This window comes from Osmerus mordax, chromosome 15, assembly GCF_038355195.1.
Source record: "Osmerus mordax isolate fOsmMor3 chromosome 15, fOsmMor3.pri, whole genome shotgun sequence".
In the NCBI taxonomy this organism is placed as follows: Eukaryota; Metazoa; Chordata; class Actinopteri; order Osmeriformes; family Osmeridae; genus Osmerus; species Osmerus mordax.
The window spans coordinates 1,793,839-1,811,473 of record NC_090064.1 but is presented as its reverse complement, the minus strand read 5'-3'; the positions used below and the strand labels follow the sequence as shown (position 1 = coordinate 1,811,473).

At 42.2% G+C, this 17,635-nt stretch overlaps 1 protein-coding gene across 4 annotated transcripts in view; it reads right to left on the bottom strand.

The window, feature by feature from the left end:
* The window catches only part of LOC136957626 (sodium channel protein type 5 subunit alpha-like), a 188,118-nt gene that overhangs the window by 105,079 nt on the left and 65,404 nt on the right, over positions 1 to 17,635 (bottom strand). For all 4 annotated transcript variants that reach the window (XM_067251702.1, XM_067251701.1, XM_067251704.1 and 1 more), the window contains exons 12-13: positions 17,268 to 17,441; positions 15,828 to 16,184 (exon numbers count right to left, since the gene is read on the bottom strand). In XM_067251702.1, the coding sequence (XP_067107803.1) occupies positions 15,828 to 16,184; positions 17,268 to 17,441 (531 nt within the window). The remainder of the gene's footprint in view (positions 1 to 15,827; positions 16,185 to 17,267; positions 17,442 to 17,635) is intronic.

Sequence of the window (17,635 nt, the reverse complement as noted above, 5' to 3'; positions counted from 1 at the left end):
GAGAACATATGAGAAGTTTGTTTTGGAAATGGGACCAAAATAGAAGTTGCTCTTTTGAAAAACTGTAAAAGAGGAGGGCCACATGTAAAAATGAATACTAACCTTTTTATGTTGCCTCTTCACTTCGATGTTGGTCCAAACTTCTCATATGCTCTCTCTCTCGCTCCGTGGGGCCGAAAATCAAGCTGTTCCACTTCCTCAAACTCCGCCGATCTTGCGTCACTTGACAAGAATGGGGGCCCTCGCCAAATGACACTGCAGATTCTTAGCTGAAAGAAGCTATTTACTACGTATGCACTAACGTTGTAATAATCCAGCTCTTCTTATCAAACGTAACAGTCATTTAACTCATGGTAAACCAGCACAACAATAACAATTACCATGCAACAAAACACTACATTCTAAGCAGACACATTTAAAAAACAAAATTCATGAAGTTACATTTGTATTTCGAACAAACGGCAAACTTATCAGCAAATTTTAACACTATTAACCACCTTGCATCATGGGAATTGACCAGCCAATGAGCCATGCTATCTTCATTTTTTTCACGTTGTTATTTCGTTCTTCAGTCAGTTTGACAGTATAACCTTCAAATGCATAATGCAACCCTTCTGTCTGCTCCTTTCTCAAGTAGCTTTTTCGTTTTTTCCATTAATACTCCAATTGATAATTATTAGTATAAGAGTATAGGACTTCAAAATGTTTTGGTAGTAGTTAAGGTTACAGCTTCAGTACCAAAAAAGATTCAATGTGCATAATAGATTTTCCTAGACATGAATAATTAGAATAAGATGGATCTAAAAACATTTACCTGTAGTGTACTTTAAAAGTATTTTGACAGTTTTTGCTGTATAATAATAGAAAATGTATAACATACTCCAGAAGAAATGTATACAATTTTCAGTTTCTAAGCATACTTCTTAAAAGTATAAAAAAAGTGAAATATTTTCAAAGCATACTTGAAAGTATATCAAAAGTGAACTATTTTCTAAGCATACTTCTTGAAAATGTATCAAAAGTGCACTAAACGTGTACTATCCATATTTGAGTCTACTTACATTTACATTTCAGTCATTTAGCAGACGCTCTTATCCAGAGCGACTTACAGTAAGTACAGGGACATTCCCCCGAGGCAAGTAGGGTGAAGTGCCTTCGGATTACTAGTCCGACTCCCTCACCGCTCAGCCACCTGACCTCCCTCCCTCCCTCCCTCCCTCCCTCCCTCCCTCCCTCCCTACTTATAGTATACTTTAATATACTTCTTTTTTGTAAGGGTATGGTTGGAGATGGAGTTAACAAGCTATTGGGGTACCTTCAAATACTTTCAGATTTCAATGTATGACACATAATTTGAAAGCTATAATCTTCACTTTTGTGATCTGTAAAGAAAATGTAATTACCATGACCTACATGCAGATCAAAATACCAACACCCGTCACATTTATGCTATGAGGGCTGCAATGGGCCTTTGAGGTGTTTGGGGGGTGTCAGGTTCAAGTACTGATTGATGGCACATTGTTTTGTTGTCTTTTCATGTCTAAGTTAATAACATCCTATTATGTGTGTGTGTCATGTGCTGGTCATATAACGGCACTTTCTCTACTCTCCAGTTACCTGTCCCGGGGTGTGTTCATCTTGCAGCTGATTAACCGTGCCGCCCCCCACACACACACACACCTCCACCACAGCGCTGATGGAAGCTGCAACAACAGACAGGGGTGACTGAGTGTGTTTGAGTGTGTGTATGTGAGTGGTTTCTGTCTGCACGCTGGCCACTCCCAGACATCACTTCCTCCCCGTGATGTGGGCTAGAGGGGTAAGGTAACACATGCGAAGATGGAAGGAGGAATGAAACTAACCTCCCATACAGTACACCTGAACCTGCTGTGTGTGTGTCAGGGTAGAATAGTACACCTAAACCTGTTGTTCGAGATCTACATTACATTTACATTTAGTCATTTACCAGACGCTCTTATCCAGAGCGACTTACAGTAAGTACAGGGACATTCTCCCCGAGGCAAGTAGGGTGAAGTGCCTTGCCCAAGGACACAACGTCATCTGGCACGGCCGGGAATCGAACTGGCAACCTTCTGATTACAAGCCCGCTTCCCTAACCGCTCAGCCACCTGACTCCAGATCTATTTATAAGTCCAGGTTTCTAATGTTACACTGACTATAACACAGTAAATTCTGTGTTTGTTTAAACTTACATGGCAATAAAAACAAATTCTGATTCTGAAAGCTGCATCTTCGAATGTGTGTGTATATTTGTGTGTTCCATATGTGTTTGTGTGTTCTCCTACTGCGCTCCCCTGGTGTATGGTTGTGCTCTCGCAGAATTCTAAGAATGGTCCCCTAAGAATGCTGTCTTCGACTGCAAACCCTCTCACCTCTCTCCCCCTCTCTCTATCCTCCTCTCACAAGCCCCATACATCTTTCCCTCTCTATTTCTCTTTCTCACCCCTCCACCTCCCCTCTCTCCTTTCAGGGCTTGTAATTACACCTCAGGTTGCAGAAGCACTCATGCTCTACTAATTTAATGAAACCTTTAAGTTCTATAAGTTATGGTTTGTCAAAAGCCTCAAAAGAAAGTAAAATGACCACCACATCCCCAACCCTATCGGTGCACAAACAAGGTGTTTTATAAAATGTGATTTTTGTACAGCAGACCAACATAGCTGCAGTGATATAACAGGTGTAAAAGCTATGTGCCTTGTGTGTGCATCAGTAGAGTTAGGGTTATGTTGGTCATAGTTTTTGGGTACATTTCCATGACTTTTCTATGGTAAAAAAAACTATCAATGCTAATGCAATTGCAATAGTAAGTTAAAAAAACAACATGTATAGTTTAATCACTCATGCAGTACAGTACTGCGAGGGTTCTGATTATCCCTCTCTCCTGTATGTGGCCATAATTATGGCCCTGATCTCATCAGAGACCACCACTCTTGGTCTTCCTCTTCCTTGTCCTCCACACATTCTTTCTCTCTCCCTGCCTCTCTTCTTTCCCCACCAACCTGTCTTCCTTGTTCCTTGATCCAAGTTTCTAAATTGTAAATCATTCCAAAGCTGTCCCCTTTTGTCTGTTTGGTTATGAGACAAAAAAAACGCTGACATTGCAAACAGCTGTGTTTCAAAATATTCAATATTGTTAAATTATTATGAGTAAACATAGATTTTTTATATATATTTCAATCTGGTTACTGCATTTGCAATAAGTTTATGTGCTGTTCAGAGTTTTGGAAACAGTGTGTTATCATTTGAAAAATGTGCCGCAAATACCATTGTTTTCAGCTGGTGGTGAAATATGAATGAGAAAATAGTTCCTGGATTTTGGAGAATGTGGTAATTGAATACATTTTGTGTGAAAGCAAAGAAAAAATATTCAGCTTTTGGCCCTCCGACAACGACAAAAACTTTAAGAACATTCAATGAAACCACAACTACTGCACTCATTTGTATGGATAAACTGTCTGCAGAATTCTCAAAACAGAGGACATCAATCAGGGATGATGTCTACCTCCTGATCCAAGAAGCTAGTTTAAACCACTACAAACCTAACTAGACTCGCTACAGACGACAGTGAACTCTTTCCAGAAGACTGTAGTCTGTAGCCGGGAATAACCTTTAGTCCACCATCAGAATGCTCCAAAACGAGTCTCTTCTGGACCTGCTTGGCGACCTCGAGAACCAATCACAGAGAGCTGATTTCCATATATTAAACATTCCTGAAGGCAGTGAGGATGGTAAAGACCAACTCAAGTTCATTTCGGAAGTGTTGATGCAGGCGATGGGGCTCAATATGTTTCTTGTGCCGCCTGAACTGGAGAGAGCCCACTAGGTCCGATTTTGACTTTTATCGAATGGAGTTGATAATCTTAACAAGTGTCATGACATAACCAAATCCGATAACCTTAGCACATAGCATGCTGATGAACGATGCAGTGAAAGCTCAGAAATTGAGTAATATCCGGATCTACCTTGGATTTAGCAATAAATCCCTCATTATGCCCTGTCATAGCTGGGGCTCCGTCTGTTATAGAAACAGCTTTTTAATTGACACGTTTCGAAGACTTCAACTCCCTTGGTTGTAGTTTTCAGAATAAATCCCAAAACTCTTCTTTGGTATAAACAAAACTGTCATGTCCCCGGCCTAGGCCAGACCGGGTTCTAATCTGTTTCTTCCAGGTCCAGTAATCCATTCCACTTCTTCACTCCCTCCCGGTAACTCAACTCACCTGCGGCTCATTCCCTCATCAACACCACAGCTCTTAAACCCCGGATTGTCACCCACTACTTGCCAGTTTGTTGAATCACCGACCCCACGTCTGTATTCCTGGCTTTCTGTGTTTTTCTGACAAGACTACGCCTGTTTTTTTGTGCTGACCTTATTTCTGTCTCAACCAGATCACCGCTTCCAGTCCTCCAGTCCTCCTACCGGTACCCCGCTCCACCATCCACCAGTTACCCTCACCCGTCCTCCCCATCTCTCTCTCTCAAATAAAATCTGCGCACATCCAGAACCTTGTGTGTCGTGCGTTTGGGTCCTCAGTACAGCCGTGACAAAAACACCATCTGAATGATCACTGCCAACTGGGCAGTATTGCTTGAGTCTGCAAACTCATCACATTGGATTGATGCATAAACATCTGCAGATATCACAAAGACTCCCTGCCATTTAGCACTGAGCATCTGCAATAGATCATTAGTACATTAGCAATAGATTATCAGTTAATCAGCAGATATCATTTCTGTTTTACTTTTTTGGTCCCTGAAAAAAGTTTGGGCCATTGCAGTCATTGCATCATTCACCATCCCACCGCCATCATTGAACGGCTTATTGTACTTTGTGTGATGTGCACCACTTTATATTATGTCTTTGTTGCTTTATTGACCTTCTTTGTTGGTTTGCTGAATAGAGACTGCTGTCTTTTTAGTGTTGCTTTCAGCTTGTTCATCTTTCTGGGAAAGTCCCTTGCTGAAACACTGGTACCACAGATGAGGCATACACACTTGGCCTTTACATTTGTGGAAAAAAAATACAAAATGCTTTCCCATTCCTCATGGAAATACTTTTCTGCTTTTTCTTGGCATGGCCAGTTTTTTGTTCATCATAAATCTGATCATTCCTAAGCTAAACTAGTGAGGGTACAATTAAGATCTGCTTGCATCGGTTGCCGATGGGTCAGATTTGTTACTGACATTTTACAACGGATATTTCTGTACATTTTATAGTATGCATACTTATTATTTATGAATATGGCATAGATGAAAAAGCATACATTTGTGGCTGCTCACTTACACTTCAAAATACTAAGATTGAAGTGTAGAATGAAACATGGGTTCTCTTGTAAATTCCCTTAGTGCAAGAGTGCTATAAAAAGTTCAAAAAGTTGCATCAAAACGAAGAAATTGGGCAATCCTGTGTAAAAATGGTCCTAACCTACATCTAACAATGTTGTCACTGACAGTATCTCAGCTGGAATCACTTTTCAAACATTACCATCTGCAAACTGAAAATATGAGAAAAGCCCCTGTCTGAAGACTTGCGGCTCATGTGACCGGCTATCCGGAGTATCCATGTTGTAAGTAAAGAAAAGTGCATTCAACTTTGTCAGCTTCTCTTATACTCCCTCTATATCAGCCTTTCTCAATCCTGGTCATTGATCCTGCTCCTTGGACCTACTGTAGCCTTGTATGTTTTTAGATGTTTATCTGCTCCAAATGACTGGGTTGTCGAAACAAAAATTGGAAGCAAGATACCACTAATAAGTGTGCCCTTTGTGCAACTCCCCCTACCTGTCACTGAAGGTCAGTCTGCCGCTGTCACTTGCTAGCCAACCTTCACTGAGGGGATTGTTTGAATGCGCCAGAGTTAAAAAAAAATGTATATGAGTCCGCACATTCGTAGATATACATTTCCACTATATGGAAACGGATTATGAGGTCGATCCGATTCAATGAGTAAAAACGAGGCACAATTTTCTCTGATCTGTCCATATTTTTTGTGCAGCTGGGAGAGAGATGCTTATGGCAAGCTAACTAGCTAGATAGAGCGAAGGGCAGTCTTACGCCTTTCCTACCAACGTGAACTGGTAGCTAGTTCGGAGCTGGTTTAACTTGCAAGCCTACTAAGAACCGGTTTGCTTTTCCATGGACTTGAGAGTCAGCACAGAGCCACAGAGAGCAAATGCACTCTCTCTGAGCCTCTATAAATGTAACGCATTTCTTTGGCCAAATATGTTTATGTAAAGAATGCTGATATGAGATATGAAAATAACCATTTGTCAATGTGCAAGCAGCCAGTTGAAAGGTGAATTGATGCTGCTCTGTTGAATTCATATATTTGTAAATCTGACTTTGAAAGAGTCAGTGCCTCCCCAGCCACGAACCTCACCGCACGTCACTGCATCACTGTATACTTCTCAAGCTTGTCCGACCATTACCGCTTCAACCAAGGTCCTTTTTTTGGTCCAGGGTCAGGGTATATTGTGGCCAACCGTTTTTTCCATCACATTTTGCAATTTGCAAGGCATATATTTGAGCCCTGCGCTACCAATTGACGCTTGGTAATTTGCGCAACATACCTACAAGTGTTTTTGTTCCCCAATTCTCATCACAAAATCAGCAAAGGGGAGACCGATGCTGGTACATTTAGTCATTTTAGTCATTTAGCAACATTTAGTAACACCCTATAATAAGTCAACACTTTTTAGCATTTACAAAGTGTTAGCTAATAGTTAATTCATCCTTTATAAAACATTAACAATACATTATAAAACATTAACAATACATTATTAAATTATTAGTAAGCTATTATTAAACACTATGTTAATCATTAATAAACACTGTAAACTGCATTGCCATACTTTATAGACAGCTTGTTAACATAGTTGCAAACCAGTTGAATATAAGCTGGTAATGGTACATGAGCTATTATAGAAACCATTAGCAAATAGTTAATAAACTATTTACATAACCTTTCGAAAGCATGAGTAAATAACTAACAACATATTTACTTATGTCTTTAATTAATGTACCCAAGTTAAATACATGATACACACTAATACTTGTATTAATAACTATTTTATAAACACTTACTAATAATGCAACTTGTGATTAGTAATGCAAGTTATAAAGTTAAGGCTTTTGCGTGACCTAGTCTAAAGTGAGAACTGGGGGTCAGATGGCTGAGCGGTTAGGAAGTTGGGCTATTAATCAGAAGGTTAAACATTTATTAAACATTTTGAAGTTATCTCTTCAAAATGTTTAATAAGGCATAGATAGTTTAGATTAGGTCACGCTAAAACCATAACTAACAGTTAGTAAATGCTTTATAACTTGCATTACTAATCACAAGTTGCATCATTAGTAAGTGTTTATAAAATAGTTGTTAACAGTATTAGTGTGTCTCATGTATTTAACTTGGTGTACATTAATTAAAGACATGAGTAAATATGTTGTTAGTAATTTACTCATGCTTTCTACCATTAACAGCTTATTTTACTACTGGTTTGCAACTATGTTAACAAGCTGTCTATGAAGTATGGGAATGCAGTTATCAAACACCTTATAAATTGTATTATTAATCAAATAAATATTTTGTGTTTATTAATGATGAACATAGTTTAATAATAGCTCAGTAATTATGTAATAATGTATCGTTAATGTTTTATGATGTATTGTTAATGTTTTATAAAGGATGAACTAACTATTAGCTGACACTTTGTAAATGACAAAAAGCGTTGGCTTATTATTAAGTGTTACCCAGATGATACGTGAGGGGGGTGAAAGGAGGGGCACCATTAAACATATTTCAAGTGTAGCCTAAGTGTCAGATATATATTTTTTTTTTTCAGTTACCAGATCATTAAAAAAAAAATATACGCTATATGTTTACCAAATAGTCATCTGACATCTATAACACTAATGATAGCATATATTTATAGCCTTTAGCCTATTTGAAGAAGACGGATTCCTGGTGGAATCTTTTGCCATTTTTGTCACACGTGCATTGTGACAAGGAATCATGCATGATAACCCACAACAGATACAGAAATGTTTAGTTGAGTTTGATGTGAAAAAACTTGACATGCCTGCACAAAGCCCTGACCTCATCCCTATCATGCCTCTTCGGGATGAACTAGAATGGAGATTGCGAGCCAGGCCCTCTCGTCCAACATCAGTGTCTGACCTCACAACTATTAATCTGGATGAATGGGAAAAACTTTCCACATACACATTTAAAAATCTTGTAGAAAGCCTTCCCAGAAGAGTGGAAGCTAGTATAGCTGCAAAAGAGGGACCAACTCCATATTAATGCCCATGGGTTTGGAATGAGATGTCCAACAAGCACATATGGGTTTGATGTACGGGTGTCCACAAACTTTTGGCCATGTATTGTGATCCGTTTAGAATATCATTTGCTGATCTTATTCCTTGATCTGTATGTTTAATTTGTATTGTATGTTTGTGTTTTGTACTGTTTTGTATTTTATTCATATGTTGTTATGCTGTAAAGTGGCCTTGATGGCCTTGAAAGGCACCTATAAAGGTATTATTCTTGTTATTATTGTCTAGAGTAGATGTCTTGGAGGCGTGGTCATGCCTGCTATGTGTGATGGCCTCCTCCCTCAGTCTGCCATCCTCGGCATTCCCTTGTTTTTTTGTTGCTGGAGGTGAGGAGGTTGTTACTCTGAGTATACATCTGGGCCTGGTGTGTATTAACGTATGAATAAAATACTAGGGCTGCCCCCGACTAAGATTTTCTTTGGTTGACCAAGACTCGACTAAAACGTCTGAAAATCGACTGATCGAAATTTGAAATGCTTTTTTTTCACACAAAAAAAAACCTACAAACATTTTCCCGATCTGACTCAATGGCTGCTGGACATTGCAGATTCAGCCGCTAATAGCCTACTAATAATAAGACTCGTATCACCAGTCCTGTTGTAACCGAATGTCGATGGTATTTAGTATCTTTTACAATGTACTACTATTACAAATAATGTTTGTTTAACATGCAAATCATCAGAGCGTGCTTATCATTGCCTGAAAACTTGCAGCATGCGAACTTACGTAGAAGCTGAGTGGGGAACGGTGCAACAGAGAAAGATTTTGTTGTCTTGGCCGGAGAAGATAATATAATTCGATTTGGATGTGATTCTTATAATAGGCATATTCATTATTCAACCCAGCGTGTTAGCATGAACGAAGTAGGGCTAGGCCAACTTACGTTTTTCACAGGTATTCAAGTTAACCGTTTATTTAATCCGATACAATGCATTGGTAATCATAACACAAAGAAAAACAACAACATATGTGGTGAGTTCCATCTAAAATAGCCTTATAGGGGGAAGATGGCTGAGCGGTTAGGGAATCGGGCTTCCAATCAGAAGGTTGCCAGTTCCATTCCCGGCCGTGCAAAATTACGTTGTGTCCCTGGGCAAGGCACTTCACCCTACTTGCCTTGGGGGAATGTCCCTGTACTTACTGTAAGTCGCTCTGGATAAGAGCGTCTGCTAAATGACTAAATGTAAATGTATATTTAGCCCTATATTTCTAAAAACCAACTGAAAAGAATACTATACAGTAATAGAATTGATTTTCGTAAAGTTTTCAGCATGTATCTGATTCTTAATCGGGCTTTAACCCCATTCTACAAGTTCTCTGACTCTACTGCAATGCCTTAGCTCACACACTCGCGACCAAATGTCGCAAAGTATGAAATGTACAGCTCGTTGCAAGCGTGCACGAGTCTCGGAGCTAAGAACAAGGCAAGCCACTATTCTGCGCAAGACCGGACGAGCCAGAACTGGAAAGATGGTGCGGTCCGTTTTGCGCTCTCGCTTGACTTCACTTGCGCCACTGAGCACTTTTCATAGAAGTGAATGGGGACGCCATCTTGAAAGAGCAGGCTTACTGTGTCTACTGTATATAAGTCTATGGCGCAAACGTGTAGTGCACTAAGCCAACCTTCAGGCTGCAGTTCTTAATTTGAAATATGTTTAATGGTGGCCCCTCCTTTCACCCCCCTCACATATCATCTGTCTCTCCTTTGCCGATTTTGTGATGGGAATTGGGGAACAAAAACACTTGTTGGTGTGTCTCGCGAATTACCAAGCGTCAATTGGTAGCGCTGGGCTCAATTGGGCTCATTTCCAGCTACGCCTCAGCTCGTGGGAGCGGTGGTGTGTATACATACTCAACCCTTGTGCTGCCTTCGGGTCACATGACCCAAAGATTCACAACGAACCATCGTTGTGTTTACCCAATTTTACCCAATACAAAAACAAATAAATAGCATTTTCTTTTAACTTTCGCAATGTGGGGGGTCTGAGACAGCCCGACAGTTAAAAGAAAATGCTTCACTGCTTCACTTTACCGCATGCTTTGTATGCGGTAAAGTTGTCACAATACGACGGTGGGTCACAATGACTGATGGGTCAGAATGACCCGAAGAGAACACAAGGGTTAAGGAGTGAGTTAAATCTAATCTGTGTATATATCTATTTTATCTATCTAATATGTCTATCTCTCTCAATCTATTTTATCTACATACATAAACTGACCTTTCAAAGTTTCGGCCAACAATGTTTGTCTTGAAGAACTTTCTCTTTTTATGTATTGTTTAGTTAAAAAAAATGTTGTCCCTTTTTTATATTATGTTATTGTCCTCTATAACATATTTAGATTTTTTGAAAGGGAAAATTCGGTCACAAACTCATCTGAATCAGAATGGGTTTTATTGGCCATGAAAGTTTGCACAGACAAGGGCTGGGTTTCCCAGATTCGTTAAGAAGCTCTTAACGCCAAGCGCTTCTTAGGAGCGTTCTAAGAGCGTTCTAGAGCGTTCTTAGAACGCTCCTAAGAAGCTCTTAGTGTTAAGAGCTTCTTAACAAATCTGGGAAACCCGGCCAAGGAATTTGCTTTGGCAGGAAGGTGCAAACATTAAACATATAGGAATCTAAAATTTAAATATGAGGACTAACTATAATAAGGGTACATAACTAGCAGTACTAAGTGGAATTAGAATTAAAATAAACTATACAATAAAATATAAAATATAAGTTGCAGTAATTTACAATATAAAAATACCAAAAATACAAATGGTACAAGATTGTGTAGTGCAGTGCAAAAAGCAGTGTGTTTTAAGGACATTGAGTCATAAAGTCAGTGTGAACCCTTGGCTTTGTTGAAGAGGCCAACAGCGGAAGAGAAGAAACTGTTTTTGTGGCGTGTGGTATTGCTCCTGATGGACCGCAGCCTTCTGCCGGAGGGGAGTGACTGAAACAGGGAGTGACCAGGGTGGGAGCCCACAATCTTCCTCGCTCGCCTCAGGGTCCTCGAGGTGTGCAGGTCCTCAAGGGCAGGCAGATTGCAGCCAATCACCTTCTCAGCAGTGCGGATGATACGCTGCAGCCTGCTCTTGTCCTTGGCAGTGGCAGCAGCGTACCAGATGGTGATGGAGGAGGTGAGGATGGACTCAATGATGGCTGTGTAGAAGTGCACCATCATTGTCTTTGGCAGGTTGAATTTCTTCAGCTGCCGTAGGAAGTACATCCTCTGTTGTGCTTTCTTGGTGAGGGAGCTGATGTTCAGTTCCCACTTGAGGTCCTGGGAGAGGATAGTGCCCAGGAAGCGGAAGGACTCCACAGTGTTGACTGGGGAGTCACACAGGGTGATTGGGGTGAGTGGGGCTGTATTCTTCCTGAAGTCCACAACCATCTCCACTGCCTTAAGAGCATTGAGCTCTAGGTTGTTCTGGCTGCACTAGGTCACCAGGTTGGCCGCTTCCCACCTATAATCAGACTCATCTCCACCAGAGATGAGCCCAATGAGGGTGGTGTCGTCCGCAAACTTCAGGAGTTTGACGGACGGATGACTAGAAGTGCAGCTGTTGGTGTACAGGGAGAAGAGCAGAGGAGAAAGGATGCAGCCCTGAGGAGATCCAGTGCTGATGGACTGGGAGTCAGAGACTTGTGTTCCCAGCTTAACGCACTGCTTCCTGTCAGACAGGAAGTCTGTGATCCACCTGCAGGTGGAATCAGGCACGTTCAGCTGGGTGAGCTTGTCTTGAAGCAGGGGGGGGATGATGGTATTGAAGGCAGAGCTGAAGTCCACAAACAGGATCCTGGCATAGGATGCTGGGGAGTCCAGGTGCTGTAGGGTGAAGTGGAGGGCCATGTTAACTGCATCGTCCACAGACCTGTTGGCTCTGTAGGCAAACTGCAGGGGGTCCAGTAGAGGGTCTGTGATGGATTTAAGGGGTGCCAGCACCAGGCGCTCGAAAGACTTCATTACCACAGAGGTTAGGGCGACGGGTCTGTAGTCATTATGTCCTGTTGGCCTTGGCTTTTTGGGCACAGGGATGAGACTGGCATGTCTCAAGGGAGGTGTTAAAAATGTAGGTAAACAACAGAGACAGCTGGTCAGCGCAGTGCTTGAAGGTGGCTGGAGAGACAGAGTCCGGCCCAGCTGCTTTGCGGGGATTCTGCCTCTTGAAAAGTCTGTTAACTTCACCCTCCTGAATGGAGACAGTCGTCACTGTAGAGGGGGGAGGCCTCCTGGGTGGGAAGGGGTAGTTCAGGACAGTCCAATTGTCTTTCAAATCTGCAGTAGAACTCATTCAGGTCGTTGGCCAGGCAAGAGTCGTTAGTGGATTTGGGGGCTCTGGGCTTGAAGTTGGTAATCTGCCTGAGCCCTCTCCAGACAGAAGCAGAGTCGTTTGCAGAGAATTGGTGTTTTAGTCTCTCCGAGTACCGTTGTTTAGTCTCCCTCACCGCCTTGCTAAACCTGTTCTTCGACTCCTTGAAACTGTTTCTGTCCCTACTCCTAAACGCGGCCTCTTTCTCTGACCTCAACCTTCTGAGTTTATCTGTAAACCAGGGTTTGTCGTTGTTGTAGCTCACCCTGGTGCGGGTTGGTATACAGCAGTCCTCACAGAAGCTGATGTATGATGTCACAGCCTCTGTGAGCTCATCCAGACTATTGGTAGCAGTCGTGAACATGTCCCAGTCAGTGCAGTCCAAGCACGCCCGCAGATCCTCCATAGCTTCACTAGTCCACTGTTTCGATGTCCTCACAGCAGGCTTACAGCGCTTTAGCTTCTGCCTGTATGCAAGAATCAGGTGGACCATGGCATGGTCAGTGACCCAGTGCTGCTCGGGGGACCGCATGGTATGCTTTGCTGATTGTAGAGTAGCAGTGATCCAAGGTGTTTCCTTCTCTGGTAGGGAATTTGATGAATTGTCTGTAATTAGGGTCACGATCCGCTCTCAGCAGTTTGAAACCTGCTAACTGTAGAGTCTGGAACAGTTCACTCAGCCATGACTCCGTAAAGCACAAAACGGAAGATGAATTAAAGTCTCTGTTTTTCCACACCAGTAGCTGAAGTTCATCCAGTTTGTTGCTCAGTGAACGCACGTTGGAGAGAAATATCCCCGGTAACGCTGTGCGTGCCCCACGCCGACGGAGTCGCACCAGTGCACCGGCTTGTTTGCCTCTCTTACGACGCTTCGCTGCTAGGACAAAGCCGAGGGTGGCTTTGACTATAATTCCCACTAATTCTGCCGCGGGAAGCATAAAAGTAGGAAATAAATCCACAGGAGTTATAGTCCTGATGTTTAGAAGTACTTCTCTTGTTAGAGAACCCCGGAAATCTTGGCAGAACACTGAATTAACAGACAAAACGAGACAAAAAAGAGCGCACCTAATGACCGAGGCAGCCTTCATCGGCGCCATCTTGGATCAAGGAGCGCCATCTTGGATCATTTTGTCCAGTTCCTGTGCAAAACTTTTGATAAAACTTGAGAGCCCTGCTTGACGTAATGTCAGCAAGGTATTAATCTTTTTCCAACGTGTACTAAAACACCATGGCAGCTTACATTTAGTCATTTAGCAGATGCTCTTATCCAGAGCGACTTATAGTAAGTACAGGGACATTCCCCCCGAAGCAAGTAGGGTGAAGTGCCTTGCCCAAGGACACAACGTCATTTGGCACGGCTGGGAATCGAACTGGCAACCTTCAGATTACTAGCCCGACTCCCTCACCGCTCAGCCATCTGATTCCCATAATATAGCTTGACAGTCCCGTAGCTATGTAATCATGCTCATTGTCAAATGTTTCCCAATCTCCATGCAGTGGAAGCTCAATGACATTTTACAACATCTGCCATGCATTTTATGTAATATCGGTTATTTTGTATCTGTTGGGGGCCGTGTAAACATACTACCGTCTCCGTCTTCTGCCCAAACGGTTGAGGCTTTTAAATGAGCCTGGTTACTAGCATGTTTATAATATATATAATATAAAGATTATATAAAGATCTTTATATAATATATTATATAATGAACTTGTCGCATTCTAATGCGGATTACCAGTTTCTAAAACCCGTTGAAATGAAAAAATCCTTCTCAGAGAAAGCAACACCAACTTAGCGAGTTGGCGCATGTCAGTTTAAGCAGTGGTAACCTTAGGGCTGGGAAGCATAGGATCAGTCTTCCCAATCATTTCCCCATTTGGCTCTTGTTTGTTCCCCACTGTCCTTGTGTCTTTCAAAGTAACCAGGAAACCCAATTTCTACTCTGAAGATCTGGAGACAGTTTCGCCAATAGTGTAGACTTTCTGCTACGCGTCAACAGATATTTTTACCCTCCAAACTCGACCAGGCTTTTGTTTTGTGTCATGAGAGATGAGAAGCTTGCCAGTTTCAATAACCTAATAGCTATATTTAATCTGGCTGATTCTAATATTTTCCGCAATTTTCAAGCCCATAACTTCGTACACTTCCATCTTTCCAACTTTCCTCAACTGCCCCCGACAACATTGCTAAAATAGATGCTGTCTCTCCTGTGGGTACGGCAAGGTCTGATTTCTAGATGATATGACATTATGCTGCCCTCTGAACCCTCTCCAATAAACAGAATCCAGACTGACAGGGGAAGTTGACCTCGCAGATGACTGTGGGAAGAGGCCCTGTTTACTCCACATCCTCATGGCCCTGTTACTGTAAGTTGAATTCAGTTGAAAGTCTTTAAAAGAATCCACTACGCCAAAGTAAATAGAGTAGACTCGAATGTACAGCTAAACCATATTGAAGCTTAGTAGAAATAGTAGTTCATGTAACCTTAATATAAAGTGTAAAAAAAAAGACCGAAAAACAACTGGATTGTAGGGTCAGGACCCTCTCTCAGAGCAAATACATCATGTTTCACTCTTGGACTTCTAATGTTTTTAATTTTTTGGCAAATGTTTTTGGTTTAGTTAACATTTGACTGTTTGTCAAACAGTAAAAGTAATCTACGGGTGTAAATGAATTAGCTAACTAGCTAATTCATCTGGCTAGTAACTTAGCCAGTACTAGATGTGGATAAGTAGTAATAATAGTTGCATTGTCACCCTTCCCGGTTTTGCCAGTATTTGGATAATTACAATGTGATTTTTGCTGCCCAAAGGGCTTTGCGATCAATTGTGAGAGGATAAAATAATAGCAATAGTTGTGAGAGAAGTGTCAACCTTTGGAACCACACGTCAATCAAACCATAACTATGTATGCATGCGGCAGTAGCAGTCAACAAATGCCATTTCCATGAAGGCCAACCCCACCACACCCACACACACACACACACACTGAAGAGGCCAAGATGATAGTCCGCATCCTGAATAGTTGTAACAGATTGGAAACAAAACTTACACTGCTCATGTGTGTCAACAATAACAATAACCCTCAGCCATGAAGGAAAGGAGAGAGGGAGTAAGAGAGAGAAAGTGACAGAGCTAAATTAGAGGAGGTGTATTGTGGGTGTTGACGATGCTTCCTCACCACCAGGTTTCCGATGACCATGACCAGCATGAAGACCAGGATGCAGAGCGGCTGGCCGGCCACCTCCATACAGTCCCACATGGTCTCGATCCACTCCCCGCACAGCACCCGGAAAACGATCAGGAACGAGTGGAAGAAGTCCTTCATGTGCCAGCGCGGCAGCGTGCAGTCTCTGGATATCTTACACACGCAGTCCTGGTAGTTCTTCCCAAACAGCTGCATGCCCACCACGGCAAAGATGAAGACGATGATGGCCAGGACCAGGGTCAAGTTGCCCAGAGCGCCCATGGAGTTGCAGATGATCTTGATGAGTGTGTTCAGGGTCGGCCAGGAACGTGCCAGCTTAAACACGCGCAGCTGTACGGACACAAACACACACTTTCATTTCCGGTGTTTTCCAGTCTTTGCTGACAGAACAGCAGACAGAGACAGATGGGCAGAAGCAGACATGTAGAGATAGGTGTGTGTGTAATGTGTGTGAGCGTTATGTGTGCTTGTGTGTTATGTGTGCATGTGTTATGTATGTGTGAGTCATGTGTGCATGTTGTGTGTGTGTGCGTTATGTGTGCTTGTGTGTTTGTGTTATGTGTGCATGTGTTAGGTATGTGTGTGTCATGTGTGCATGTTATGTTTGTGTTTGTTATATGTGTGGTGTGTATGTGTGTGTTTGTGTGTTATGTGCGAGTGGTGTGTACGTGTTATGTATGTGTTATATGTGTCAGTACAGTGTTTCCCACAGATTAGAAAGCAATTTGTGGCGCCGGGGGGGAGGGTTTGTTACACAGAACGTTACACAGAACTTTTTTTTAAATTAAATATGAATTATGTTGGATGCTATCCTCCTCTCCTACTCTTTCTTCAATGCCTAACGAATCTATCTCTTTCTCTCCCTGACATTGTCTTTCTGCTTGAGCAGCACTGGTTGAAGCCTGAAAATATTGTAAACAATTTCTGCATGCAGGTAGCAACGCTAGTGCTAAATAACTATTTAGCTGGTCGGCTCCATGACGCCGGGTAAGTAGGGCTCGTGAGACAGTTCACTAAAAGAATGATGGGGAACCCACTTGTCTAGCAGATTAAGACATCAGGTACCTAGGTACCTAGCGAAAAGTAACCTCAACTTTCCTAGACTTTTAGCTACGGTACTAATGCTAAAGGCTCGCTGATATCGCATAGTGTCGTTGCTAACGTGTGCTGACGTTGTGACTGTGTGTGTATGTAAGAGACGCGTGAGTGACAGAGAGACGGAGGGAGAGCAGGGAAAGGAAATGCAGCTGAACGAATATGCTGCGTGTTTTAAATATCGTTAAAAAAAATTATAATAACGAAACACAATATGTGGTGGGCGGTGTTGATTCTGTGGCACACGGCCACAAATTAGTCTATGTGTGGGAAACACTGCAGTATGTGTGAGTGTTTGTATTATCTGTAAGTGTGTACCAGTCTGAAGGAGCGAAGGACCGACAGCCCCTCCACGTCAGACAGTCCCAGCTCCATGAGGCTCAGACAGACGATGATGCTGTCGAAGATGTTCCAGCCCTGCTGAAAGTAGTAATAGGGGTCCAGAGCTATGATCTTCAGGAGCATCTCTGCTGTGAAGATTCCCGAGAAAACCTGGCATGCACACACGCCCACAGACAAACACAATACACAGACACACACACAAAAACACCCCATACACACATACACACAAGTAAACAAACAGAGAAAAGAAAGACAAGGTTGGCTTCAGGATATAGAACATTTCAGACCAGGTTACACTCATTGGAACTCCCTTTAAAACACACACACACAGATGTCGCACGCAC